Genomic DNA, 14440 nt, shown 5'->3' with positions numbered 1-14440 from the left:
GTCATCACACACACACACACACACACATACACACACACACGTGAGCGCGTGAGTTACCGGTGAAGCTGAGCGAGGGCAAGGGCATTTGGAAGCCCTCATAGCTGCTGATCTGCAGAGCGTCGCTGAAGCGCTGAAGCTCTCTGAACACACTCTCGTTCAGCCGCAAAACGCTCACCTTCTCCACATGACTGATGGGAACGGACAGACGCAGCCAGAAATGAGCCACCAGGCTGCCCTCCCTAAAGAAGCACCAGAGGACACATTAAGGACCGCTCCTGCTCAGATCAGCTCATGATCCACGAGCCACGCCAGACTCACCCGAAGGCGAAGACCGCGCTGGAGTTGAAGTATCTGGACAGGTCTGTGGACTTCACCAGCTTCTCAACCTGTCAGACAGTCAGAGGATTATATTAAAGGCCAAAAATGACCCCATGATTTACTCTCCCTCAAGTCATCCTAAGTGTGTATGACATTCTTTCAGACGAACACAATGGATAGATGCACTTTTATGACAGATAGATGCACTTTTAGGTAGATGCACTTTTATGACAGATAGATGCACTTTTATGACAGATAGATGCACTTTTAGGTAGATGCACTTTTATGACAGATAGATGCACTTTTATGACAGATAGATGCACTTTTAGGATGGATAGATGCACTTTTATGACAGATAGATGCACTTTTAGGATGGATAGATGCACTTTTATGACAGATAGATGCACTTTTATGACAGATAGATGCACTTTTATGACAGATAGATGCACTTTTAGGATGGATAGATGCACTTTTATGATGGATAGATGCACTTTTATGATGGATAGATGCACTTTTATGATGGATAGATGCACTTTTATGACGGATAGATGCACTTTTATGATGGATAGATGCACTTTTAGGATGGATAGATGCACTTTTATGACAGATAGATGCACTTTTATGATGGATAGATGCACTTTTAGGATGGATAGATGCACTTTTATGATGGATAGATGCACTTTTATGATGGATAGATGCACTTTTATGATGGATAGATGCACTTTTATGATGGATAGATGCATAGATGCACTTTTGTGATGGATGGATGCACTTTTATGATGGATAGATGCACTTTTATGATGGATAGATGCACTTTTATGATGGACAGATGCACTTTGATGATGGACAGATGCACTTTTATGACGGATAGATGCACTTTTATGATGGATGGATGCACTTTTATGATGGATGGATGCACTTTTTTGATGGATAGATGCACTTTTGTGATGGATAGATGCACTTTTATGATGGACAGATGCACTTTTGTGATGGATAGATGCACTTTTATGATGGATAGATGCACTTTTATGATGGATAGATGCACTTTTGTGATGGATAGATGCACTTTTATGATGGATAGATGCACTTTTGTGATGGATAGATGCACTTTTGTGATGGATAGATGCACTTTTATGATGGATAGATGCACTTTTATGATGGATAGATGCACTTTTGTGATGGATAGATGCACTTTTATGATGGATAGATGCACTTTTGTGATGGATAGATGCACTTTTATGATGGACAGATGCACTTTTATGATGGATAGATGCACTTTTATGATGGATAGATGCACTTTTGTGATGATAGATGCACTTTTATGACAGATAGATGCACTTTTAGGATGGATAGATGCACTTTTATGATGGATAGATGCACTTTTAGGATGGATAGATGCACTTTTATGATGGATAGATGCACTTTTAGGATGGATAGATGCACTTTTATGATGGATAGATGCACTTTTATGATGGATAGATGCACTTTTATGATGGATAGATGCACTTTTGTGATGGATAGATGCACTTTTGTGATGGATAGATGCACTTTTATGATGGATAGATGCACTTTTATGATGGATAGATGCACTTTTGTGATGGATAGATGCACTTTTATGATGGATAGATGCACTTTTATGATGGATAGATGCACTTTTATGATGGATAGATGCACTTTTATGATGGATAGATGCACTTTTGTGATGGATAGATGCACTTTTGTGATGGATAGATGCACTTTTATGATGGATAGATGCACTTTTATGATGGATAGATGCACTTTTGTGATGGATAGATGCACTTTTATGATGGATAGATGCACTTTTGTGATGGATAGATGCACTTTTATGATGGATAGATGCACTTTTATGACAGATAGATGCACTTTTATGATGGATAGATGCACTTTTATGATGGATAGATGCACTTATGATGGATAGATGCACTTTTATGATGGATAGATGCACTTTTATGATGGATAGATGCACTTTTGTGATGGATAGATGCACTTTTGTGATGGATAGATGCACTTTTGTGATGGATAGATGCACTTTTATGACAGATAGATGCACTTTTAGGATGGATAGATGCACTTTTAGGATGGATAGATGCACTTTTATGATGGATAGATGCACTTTTATGATGGATAGATGCACTTTTAGGATGGATAGATGCACTTTTAGGATGGATAGATGCACTTTTATGACAGATAGATGCACTTTTATGACAGATAGATGCACTTTTATGATGGACAGATGCACTTTTATGACAGATAGATGCACTTTTAGGATGGATAGATGCACTTTTATGACAGATAGATGCACTTTTAGGATGGATAGATGCACTTTTATGACAGATAGATGCACTTTTATGATGGATAGATGCACTTTTATGATGGATAGATGCACTTTTATGACAGATAGATGCACTTTTAGGATGGATGGATGCACTTTTATGATGGATAGATGCACTTTTATGATGGATAGATGGACTTTTATGATGGATAGATGGACTTTTATGATGGATAGATGCACTTTTACGATGGATATATGCACTTTTATGATGGACAGATGCACTTTTATGATGGATAGATGCACTTTTATGACAGATAGATGCACTTTTATGATGGATAGATGCACTTTTATGATGGATAGATGCACTTTTATGACGGATAGATGCACTTTTATGACGGATAGATGCACTTTTATGACGGATAGATGCACTTTTATGACGGATAGATGCACTTTTATGATGGATAGATGCACTTTTATGATGGACAGATGCACTTTTATGATGGATAGATGCACTTTTATGATGGATAGATGCACTTTTATGACGGATAGATGCACTTTTATGACGGATAGATGCACTTTTATGATGGATAGATGCACTTTTATGATGGATAGATGCACTTTTATGATGGACAGATGCACTTTTATGATGGATAGATGCACTTTGATGATGGACAGATGCACTTTTATGATGGATAGATGCACTTTTATGATGGATAGATGCACTTTTATGATGGATAGATGCACTTTTATGATGGATAGATGCACTTTTATGATGGAGAGATGCACTTTTATGATGGAGAGATGCACTTTTATGATGGACAGATGCACTTTTATGATGGATAGATGCACTTTTATGATGGATAGATGCACTTTTATGATGGATAGATGCACTTTTGTGATGGACTTTTATGATGGATGGATGCACTGTAATGATGGATAGATTCACTTTTATGATGGATAGATGCACTTTTATGATGGATAGATGCACTTTTATGATGGATGGATGCACTTTTATGATGGATAGATGCACTTTTATGATGGACAGATGCACTTTTATGATGGATAGATGCACTTTTATGATGGACAGATGCACTTTTATGATGGACAGATGCACTTTTATGATGGATAGATGCACTTTTATGATGGACAGATGCACTTTTATGATGGACAGATGCACTTTTATGATGGATAGATGCACTTTTGTGATGGATAGATGCACTGTTATGATGGATAGATGCACTTTTATGATGGATGGATGCACTGTAATGATGGATAGATTCACTTTTATGATGGACAGATGCACTTTTATGATGGACAGATGCACTTTTATGATGGATAGATGCACTTTTATGATGGATGGATGCACTGTTATGATGGATAGATGCACTTTGATGATGGATAGATCAAAACAGAAACAGTCATTCACTGCCATTATAAAGCTTGGAAGAGTCAGGACAATTTATAATTAAAGTGTTTGTCTGAAAGAAGAATGTCTTAAACTTGAGAGAGTAAATAATAGGGTCATTTTAATTTTTGGGTGAACTGTCCCTTTAAGTGTTGTGTGTTTCAGCCTCACCATGTTCTGCACAGACGCCGCCGCCGCTCTGAACTCTGAGCTCTCGTGACTCGACAGACTCACAGAGAAGTTCTTATTCAGGATGGAGACACTGGCTGTGTATTGCTGAATCACCCGCGGCTCCAGCACCCAGACCCTGTAGTCTACACACACACACACATGTTTGTTTTCGTGAAATGTGGGGACATTCCATAGGCGTAATGGTTTTTATACTGTACAAACCGTATTTTCTATCCCCTTACACTGCCCCTAAACCTACCCATCACACACACACACACACACACACACACACACACACACACACACACACACACACACACACACACACACACACACACAGCCCCTAAACCTACCCATCACAGGAAACATTCTGCATTTTTACTTTCTCAAAAAAACATCATTTAGTATGTTTTTAAGGCCATTGAATTATGGGGACATTTGATATGTCCTCATAAACCACATTTATAGTGTAATACCAGTGTAATACCCATGTAGTTATACAAATTTGTGTCCTCATAAACCACATAAACAGGCTCACGTTTGTTTTCGTGAAATGTGGGGACATTCCATAGGCGTAATGGTTTTTATACTGTACAAACCGTATTTTCTATCCCCTTACACTGCCCCTAAACCTGCCCATCACACACACACACACACACACACACGGGTGCGACGGGTGGCTAAAGCTTACACTCACATTGACACCTGTCCCTCTGAACACAGTGAATGAAATATGTTTGGCTGACATTGCCATTAATTTATAAACACATTATTTTTGAATGTTTGATGAATGTTCAAAACGTCCAGTTTTTTAAATGTTTCATTGAAAAGAAAGTTGCATTGTATCGTTCTTCAAACATTTTGGGAACGTTACTTCTAGGGGTGTAACGATTCGTTTTAACAACGATTGGATTCGTATCACGATTTGAGGTTGTCGATACAATCCAAGGACGATATTGGTTCCTTTAGAACGATACGATCCGAAACGATTCAGTGACTTGAAATCAATTCAGTAAATTTTAGCCGAAAATGTAAATCAGTGTGACTGAAATAAATACGTGCAGGTGAAGTTTCCTCGATTCCTGTTGTTTCTTTTAAGGGAACCAAATATGAGTTAATTATGGATATAAACAAACAAGTAAACGATTAATGGCAAATGTGTTCAGATTTTATTTAATAAAGTGCAACCAACAGTTTGGGTTGAATTAACAGGAAGTTCACCTTTTCTGCTCTCATTCTCAATAAAAGTACAGTAAGTGACACCAACACACTACTACTGCTACTTCTGCTTGTTTTTCAACATAAAAATGATACAAATATAATATTAATATCAAAAATAAAGTGCAGCCAGCATCTCTTCAGCTTGAATGATCAGAGGCTGAACCTGCTGCTAATACAAACAGCGAGAGACTTCTTTAGAACATCTCCATCTTTACTAAAGCCAAAATGTTTTCTCACACTGGACCGCAATGCTGGCCTGATCATTTCTTGCTTGTTGGCTTCTGATCTGTCATCCGCCAAGTTATGTTTTGTTTTCTTTGCGTAGCTGCTGCCGCGCGGCTGACGTCACACATAGGCAGACTGAGTAACGTTTAACGCCTTTATCATTAAAAGTGTTAAGAAAAAATATCCAGATAAAGTCTGACGTGCTTAAATCAAATGCGTTATTTCCTATTATTGATACAATCGATCGATTACCTTTTAAAAAGATATTTGATCGATATATGTCGTCTGGAAGGCCAACTTGCCGAGCACAGATCGATGTAGTAGATGAATCGTTACTAGTTACTTCTGAATGCTCTCTGAAACAGTTAGTTACATTTAAAAAACATTAGATGAACGTCCAACCAAGGACACGTTTACAGAACAACGACGAACTAAAGACAGAAACATCTGCGTTCCCAAAATGCATAGGAAGTTTTCTTTTTTTTAGTTAAAATGGTGTAGTGTAAACGTCTTCTAAATGTGTTTTTTTGTCTTGTGTCTTGTCGCTTTTTTGTTTAGCTCTTTAGCATTCACACACATCAGAAAACGGACACTTCTGGACAATTATTATAATTCATGCAGTTGAGTTTTTTCGTATTAATTCAATGAATATAATGCCCTTTTCACAAGATGTAATACAAGTCTCAGGTAAAGTTTCAGCTTAAAATACACCACTGATTATATATTATAGGATGTTTTGAAAGCCCCTGTTTGGGTGTCAGCAAACACACGCAATTTTTGTGTGTCTCTCTTTAAATGCAAATGAGCTGCTGCTTCTTCCCGCCCCCTTTTCAGAACAGGGCGGAACCTGTACAGCTCATGATAGAAGGACAAAAACAATTGGAGTGTGTAGAACCTCACACAGCAAAACAGGACTTCAAAAGAGGAATTTGCAAAGATGGATCAATATCAACTCAGGACATGTAAGTACTACACGTTATATTTTGTGAATGTGCTGGTTAGGACGCTTCACAGTGGCGTCTCTGTATTCACTGAGATCAGAGCTTTGTCTTTAGTTTTATTTTAAAGTAATAAAAGTGCGCTTCTGAATTGTACAGGTGAGCATTTACAGGCTCTGGTCTCTGTGAATCCAGTCAGAGACAATGATAGCTTTAGCCACATTAGCACATCGAGGAAGGCCATTTAAACCGTTAGTTCAGCCAAAAATGAAATGTCTGTCATTAACTCCTCCCCCTAATGTCGCTCCACACCCGTAAGACCTCCGTTCATCTTCACACACAGTTTAAGATATTTTATATTTAGTCCGAGAGCGTATGCAAGTGTATGCACACTATACTGTCCATGTCCAGAAAGGGAATAAAAACATCATCACAGTAGTCCATATGAGACATCAGTGGGTTAATTAGAGTCTCTTGAAGCATCCAAAATACATTTGGGTCCAAAAATAACAAAAACTACGACTTTATTCAGCATTGGCTTCTCTTCCGGGTTTGTGTTCAATCCTCAAATAAAAATTCAAACGGTTATGAATCAGCGAATCGATTCATGATTCGGACATTCATAAATACTTTGTATTTATCGTGCTATTTATACACAATAATTCGTTTTTACATGCATATGTTATGCCGTTTTCGAGTGCATATGATAACACATATGCTCACACCACTAAACCTACCCAACAGGGATATAATGTTTATCATATGCACCTAAAAACTAATTTTGCTGTATAAATCACACGATAAATACAATACGTGCTAAATAACCGCATTTCATGAGAGCGCGTTAGATATTTAAACATTCCTGGAAACATTTGGGATAATGTACACAAGTCAACACAATATATAACACTGTTTAGTGGTTTGGATATTTGAATCCAAAAATCATACATATTGTGCCTTTAATGCAGGGCTTTGAACATCGCTCAACCAATCATAATCTGGATCATTTTATAATTAGTATTTAGCTTTAATTGCTCCACTTTATTTAAATGCATCAGATGTATTTTACATGTTCTGCAAATTGCAGCCAGCACATGAAAAAATACTATATTATAGTATAGTAAAATTACAGTAAAAGTACTCTAGTAAAAGTGTTTTTGAACCATGGTAAAGATACTACAGTAAATTGTAGTATATTATAGTATTTACTATACTTTGTTAATTTACTGTAGTATATTTACTATAGTATGGTTCAACTGTAGTATTTACTAGAGTACTTTTACTGTAATATACTAAATGAGTATGTTTCCCTTCATGGTGGATGATGCATGTTCACACTGCAAAAAATGCTTTTCTTACTTAGTATTTTTGTCTTGTTTCTAGTCAAAATATCTAAAAATTCTTACATTAAGAAATATTTACGTTTTGGGAAAAAATAACTCAAATGAAGAGAGTTTTTGCTTAAAATAAGATAATTAATCTGCCAATGGGGTGAGAAAAATAATCTTGTTTTCTGTTTGAATTAAGATTATTTTTCTCACCCCATTGGCAGATTATTGATCTTATTTTAAGCAAAAACTCTCTTCATTTAGTGTTATTTTTTCCCAAAACAAGACAATTACTTGTACTAGTCTAGTAAATATTTCTTAATGTAAGAATTTTTAGATGTTTGGACTAGAAACAAGACAAAAATACTGAGTAAGAAAAGCATTTTTTGTAGTGTAAAGGTTAGCAGACGAGTGCTCACCCAGAAAGTACCAGATTAGACTTGCAGATCCTGCCGAGATGAGGATGATGATGAGCAGGATGAAGCCAATCAGCCATTTTGGGAAGCTCCTCCTCCTCGTTTTATGGGACGGGTTCGGATGGGCGCGCGATACCTGTGGATAAACGCCAAACACACACGAATATTCACACGTTCTTCTCGAACAGCCTCGCGGTTTTTGCCGTGCAATAACTTCTGTGTTTTCGGATAAACCCCGCGACTCTCACCGTGTCGGTGTGGAGGTCCTGAGTCGGATCCGCCGCCGTGAACCCGTTCCCGAGCTCCATCATCACCCGCCGAACCGAGCCGTTATCTCGGGCTCATCTTCGGCTCCGTCGATGCTGGTTCGGTGGCTCTCAGACTGCACACATGCTCGGCTCTTCACATGTTCTGGGGGAACTCGCTTGTGTTTGCCAGTCCAAAGTGCACTAAAGATCAATAATAAAGTATCTGCTGATCTGAGGACAGCCAAAGCCGCGGGTTTTATATAAATGCGTGTGCTTGAGATTCTGCGTTTATAAAGTGGGAATATTAATAACGGATCTCTTAGTAACAGTCACCGCCCAGCAACGCGCGCTCACTTGCGCAACGCACCTGCGTGACGTCATCCGGTCGGGTCTCACCTGTGCGTGCTCCTGTGGGACACGCGGGCTTTTCCCAGTTTAATTAGGGCTTTTTCTTGGACAGGGACTAATTATGTGTCACATTAAGTTTTGCCACCTCTATTAACATAATACATGCTCCATATGTTTTTGATCAGTTTAAAATATCACCTATTAATATGGCTATATTGCCTAATGAAAAAAAGAAGACATAAAACAGTCTGTGGTACTTAAGCATCTACTATTGTTGGTATATTATTCCATTACGAGCATGTTTATCTTGAACTATAGAGTTGGACTTGGGAGATATAAAGTCAGAATTGTGAGATGTAAAGTCAGAATTGTGAGATATAAACAGGGGTGGTAAGTACTCAAGTAAAAATACTTGGATACATTACTTAAGTATTTTTTTGGGGGATCTGTACTTTACTTGAGTATATTTTATTTGCATCTACTTTTACTCTTACTTCACTACAATATTAAAGGCAAAGTTTACTTTTTACTCCTATACATTTCCCCATGCCCGCTCCAAGTATTAAGTATTTATTACACTTGATTTCCAAACCGGTCTGGTCGGTCATGGATGATCCAGTCGGGTATAGACTTGGAAAAGCTGACAAGTCAGGTTTGCCACACTAACGTTAGCTCAGTGTTTCCCCAACTTTTTTATTTTGCGGCACACAATTTACTATGAAAACATCAGTAACATTTTACAATACAGGTGCACTATTATAATTCATGCCTAACTAATGCACAGATAATCATGAGTTAATGTATTACTAATGAATAACTAATCCATTTATTAATGATTACTGCATCAGCAACTAATGAACATTCTCTATGATTAATAGATTAAGTAATATATGAATTGCTATTAATTAAATATGACATCATTAATTCCCTAATAACATATTACATTAACTAATAATGTAAATTCATGTATTCAAAGCCATGCATTCCGACTCTCAGTTGTCTGTTTAATTAATCATTAATCATAACAATTGGCAAAATTATAGTATGACTTTACTTGTTGAGGCACATGACTATTAACTAATTGTTACGTAATGTGTCATTGTGGTTATGGCTTTTGAATTAATTTTGTATTAGTTAATAGTATCTTGCTCCTCATCTGTTTTATGGAGCTAATGTTATGGAACACGTCTATTTTAAGTTTAACCCCTATACTGCGTTAAGGTGCTTCATTGTTTCCTATTAATTGCAAATCTAACAAATTCTTAATTGCAGTATCTAATCTTATCATTTGTTCAATTAAAGCATTGCATATCAGTCCGAAAAGATTTTATCTGCTTAATTATTGATATTTACAGTTAATTTGAATATTTACTTTTTACTTTCGGTACTTGAGTACGTTTTAAATCTGATACTTTTGTACTTTTACTCAAGTGATGTTTGAATGGAGGACTTTCTACTTTTACTGGAGTATTTTTTTATTTAGGTATATATACTTTCACTCGAGTATAACTTTTGAGTACTTTTACCACCTCTGGATATAAAGTCGGAATTGCGAGATATAAAGTCAGAATTGTGAGATATAAAGTCAGAATTGCGAGATATAAAGTCAGAATTGCGAGATATAAAGTCAGAATTGCGAGATATAAAGTCGGAATTGTGAGATATAAAGTCGGAATTGCGAGATATTAAGTCGGAATTGTGAGATATAAAGTCAGGATTGCGAGATATAAAGTTGGAATTGTGAGATATAAAGTCAGAATTGTGAGATATAAAGTCGGAATTGTGAGATATAAAGTTGGAATTGTGAGATATAAAGTCAGAATTGTGAGATATAAAGTCAGAATTGCGAGATATAAAGTCAGAATTGCGAGATATAAAGTCAGAATTGCGAGATATAAAGTCGGAATTGTGAGATATAAAGTCGGAATTGCGAGATATTAAGTCGGAATTGTGAGATATAAAGTCAGGATTGCGAGATATAAAGTTGGAATTGTGAGATATAAAGTCAGAATTGTGAGATATAAAGTCGGAATTGTGAGATATAAAGTTGGAATTGTGAGATATAAAGTCAGAATTGTGAGATATAAAGTCGGAATTGTGAGATATAAAGTCGGAATTGCGAGATATAAAGTCGGAATTGTGAGATATAAAGTCGGAATTGTGAGATATAAAGTCGGAATTGCGAGATATAAAGTTGGAATTGTTAGATATAAAGTTGGAATTGTGAGATATAAAGTCGGAATTGCGAGATATAAAGTTGGAATTGTTAGATATAAAGTCGGAATTGTGAGATATAAAGTCGGAATTGTGAGATATAAAGTCGGAATTGCGAGATATAAAGTTGGAATTGTGAGATATAAAGTCGGAATTGCGAGATATAAAGTTGGAATTGTGATATAAAAAGTCGGAATTGCGAGATATAAAGTTGGAATTGTGAGATATAAAGTCAGAATTGTTTGATATAAAGTCGGAATTGTGAGATATAAAGTCGGAATTGCGAGATATAAAGTTGGAATTGTGAGATATAAAGTCGGAATTGTGAGATATAAAGTCAAAATTGTGAGATATAAAGTCAGAATTGTGAGATGTAAAGTCAGAATTGTGAGATGTAAAGTCAGAATTGCGAGATATAAAGTCAGAATTGTGAGATATAAAGTCAGAATTGTGAGATGTAAAGTCAGAGTTGTTTGATATAAAGTCGGAATTATTGAGATATAAAGTCAGAATTGTGAGATATAAAGTCGGAATTGTAAGATATAAAGTCGGAATTGCGAGATATAAAGTCAGAATTGTTTGATATAAAGTCGGAATTGTGAGATATAAAGTCGGAATTGCGAGATATAAATTCGGAATTGTGAGATATAAAGTCGGAATTGTGAGATATAAAGTCGGAATTGTGAGATATAAAGTCAGAATTGTGAGATATAAAGTCAGAATTGCGAGATATAAAGTCAGAATTGTGAGATATAAAGTCGGAATTGTGAGATATAAAGTCGGAATTGTGAGATATAAAGTCAGAATTGTGAGATATAAAGTCGGAATTGTGAGATATAAAGTCAGAATTGTGAGATATAAAGTCAGAATTGCGAGATATAAAGTCAGAATTGTGAGATATAAAGTCGGAATTGTGAGATATAAAGTCGGAATTGTGAGATGTAAAGTCAGAATTGTGAGATATAAAGTCGGAATTGTGAGATATAAAGTCAGAATTGCGAGATATAAAGTCGGAATTGCGAGATATAAAGTCAGAATTGTGAGATATAAAGTCGGAATTGTGAGATATAAAGTCGGAATTGTGAGATATAAAGTCAGAATTGCGAGATATAAAGTCGGAATTGCGAGATATAAAGTCAGAATTGTGAGATATAAAGTCGGAATTGTGAGATATAAAGTCAGAATTGCGAGATATAAAGTCGGAATTGCGAGATATAAAGTCGGAATTGCGAGATATAAAGTCAGAATTGCGAGATTTAAAGTCGGAATTGTGAGATGTAAAGTCAGAATTGTGAGATATAAAGTCGGAATTGTGAGATATAAAGTCAGAATTGCGAGATATACAGTCGGAATTGCGAGATATAAAGTCAGAATTGTGAGATATAAAGTCGGAATTGTGAGATATAAAGTCAGAATTGCGAGATATAAAGTCGGAATTGCGAGATATAAAGTCGGAATTGCGAGATATAAAGTCGTAACTGTGAGATATAAAGTCGGAATTGTGAGATATAAAGTCAGAATTGCGAGATATAAAGTCAGAATTGTGAGATATAAAGTCGGAATTGTGAGATATAAAGTCGGAATTGTGAGATATAAAGTCAGAATTGCGAGATATAAAGTCGGAATTGCGAGATATAAAGTCAGAATTGTGAGATATAAAGTCGGAATTGTGAGATATAAAGTCAGAATTGCGAGATATAAAGTCGGAATTGCGAGATATAAAGTCGGAATTGCGAGATATAAAGTCAGAATTGCGAGATTTAAAGTCGGAATTGTGAGATGTAAAGTCAGAATTGTGAGATATAAAGTCGGAATTGTGAGATATAAAGTCAGAATTGCGAGATATACAGTCGGAATTGCGAGATATAAAGTCAGAATTGTGAGATATAAAGTCGGAATTGTGAGATATAAAGTCAGAATTGCGAGATATAAAGTCGGAATTGCGAGATATAAAGTCGGAATTGCGAGATATAAAGTCGTAACTGTGAGATATAAAGTCGGAATTGTGAGATATTGTCACAAGGTGTTTTGGTGTAGGTTCATGTTTCATGTTTTAGGTCTTCATGTTCACTGTCATGTTGTCATGCACTTCCTGGTTTTGTCATGTGATCTTTTGTCATGTGATTCCATGCCCTCATGTGTTCCTGCCTCGTGTTCCTGTGTCTTGTTTTCATTGGTTTATTGGTTAATCATTGTTCACAGGTGTCCCTCGTTTTGTCACTAGCCCTTGTGTATTTAAGCCCTCATGTTTGCCATAGTCTTTGTCAGTTATTGATGTATGTGTAACCTGCAGATGGTGAGTGTTTAGTCTAGTTTATGTCCAGTTCAAGTCAAGCCAAGTTTTATGTTCTTTTGCCAAGTCTTTGTTTTACTTTTATGTTTGGATTTATGTTAAGTGTTCAAATAAAGCTGCACTTGGGTTCTTAACCTCGCCTCCAGTGGATCCCATGTTACAGAATAACTGACCGCCAGCAATGGACCCAGCAGTTGCCCTCCTACGCCTTCGTCAAGGCAGTCAATGCATAGAGGAGTATGTGGAGAAGTTTCTGGAGCTTTCTCACCGTTTGGACTTCAATGATGTGGATTTTAAGGACATTTTTTGTAATGGCTTAACTGAACCACTTCGTTCAAAGATGCCTGGGGAAAGAACAAATTGTTCCCTGGCACAATATCTAGACTGTGCTTTATTGTTATGTGGCTCATCATTTACTGTGGGGACTGTGGAGGAAGAGCTCCCTAGTCCCACAGCAGTCCATGCTCCAGGCCACGTCCATGCTCCAGGCCACGTCCAGGCTCCAGGCCACGTCCAGGCTCCAGGCCACGTCCAGGCTCCAGGCCACGTCCAGGCTCCAGGCCACGTCCAGGCTCCAGGCCACGTCCAGGCTCCAGGCCACGTCCAGGCTCCAGGCCACGTCCAGGCTCCAGGCCACGTCCATGCTCCAGGCCACGTCCATGCTCCAGGCCACGTCCAGGCTCCAGGCCATGAGCCCGCTCCGGCTCCAGCCCCAATCCAGGCTCCAGGCCATGAGCCCGCTCCGGCTCCAGCCCCAGTCCAGGCTCCAGGCCATGAGCCCGCTCCGGCTCCAGCCCCAGTCCAGGCTCCAGCCCATGAGCCCGCTCCGGCTCCAGCCCCAGTCCAGGCTCCAGCCCTTGAGCCCGCTCCGGCTCCAGCCCCAGTCCAGGCTCCAGCCCATGAGCCCGCTCCGGCTCCAGCCCCAGTCCAGGCTCCAGCCCATGAGCCCGCTCCGGCTCCAGCCCCAGTCCAGGCTCCAGCCCATGAGCCCGCTCCGGCTCCAGCCCCAGTCCAGGCTCCAG

At 37.9% G+C, this 14440-nt stretch overlaps 1 protein-coding gene across 2 annotated transcripts in view; it reads right to left on the bottom strand.

The window, feature by feature from the left end:
- Positions 1 to 8753, bottom strand: part of LOC137094647 (transmembrane protease serine 6) — a 24631-nt gene extending 15878 nt beyond the window's left edge. Inside the window, exons 1-5 of one of the 2 annotated variants that reach the window (XM_067460513.1) lie at positions 8564 to 8753; positions 8319 to 8451; positions 4188 to 4330; positions 319 to 386; positions 58 to 239 (exon numbers count right to left, since the gene is read on the bottom strand). In XM_067460513.1, coding sequence (XP_067316614.1) covers positions 58 to 239; positions 319 to 386; positions 4188 to 4330; positions 8319 to 8451; positions 8564 to 8626 — 589 coding nt within the window. In that variant the 5' untranslated portion in view covers positions 8627 to 8753. The remainder of the gene's footprint in view (positions 1 to 57; positions 240 to 318; positions 387 to 4187; positions 4331 to 8318; positions 8452 to 8563) is intronic. The other variant, XM_067460512.1, reaches the window with a different exon arrangement.
- Between the last annotated feature and the right edge of the window lie 5687 nt (positions 8754 to 14440).

This window comes from Pseudorasbora parva, chromosome 12, assembly GCF_024679245.1.
Source record: "Pseudorasbora parva isolate DD20220531a chromosome 12, ASM2467924v1, whole genome shotgun sequence".
Lineage (NCBI taxonomy): Eukaryota > Metazoa > Chordata > Actinopteri > Cypriniformes > Gobionidae > Pseudorasbora > Pseudorasbora parva.
The sequence above is the reverse complement of the archived record's forward strand: the minus strand, read 5'-3'. Positions and strand labels throughout refer to the sequence as shown.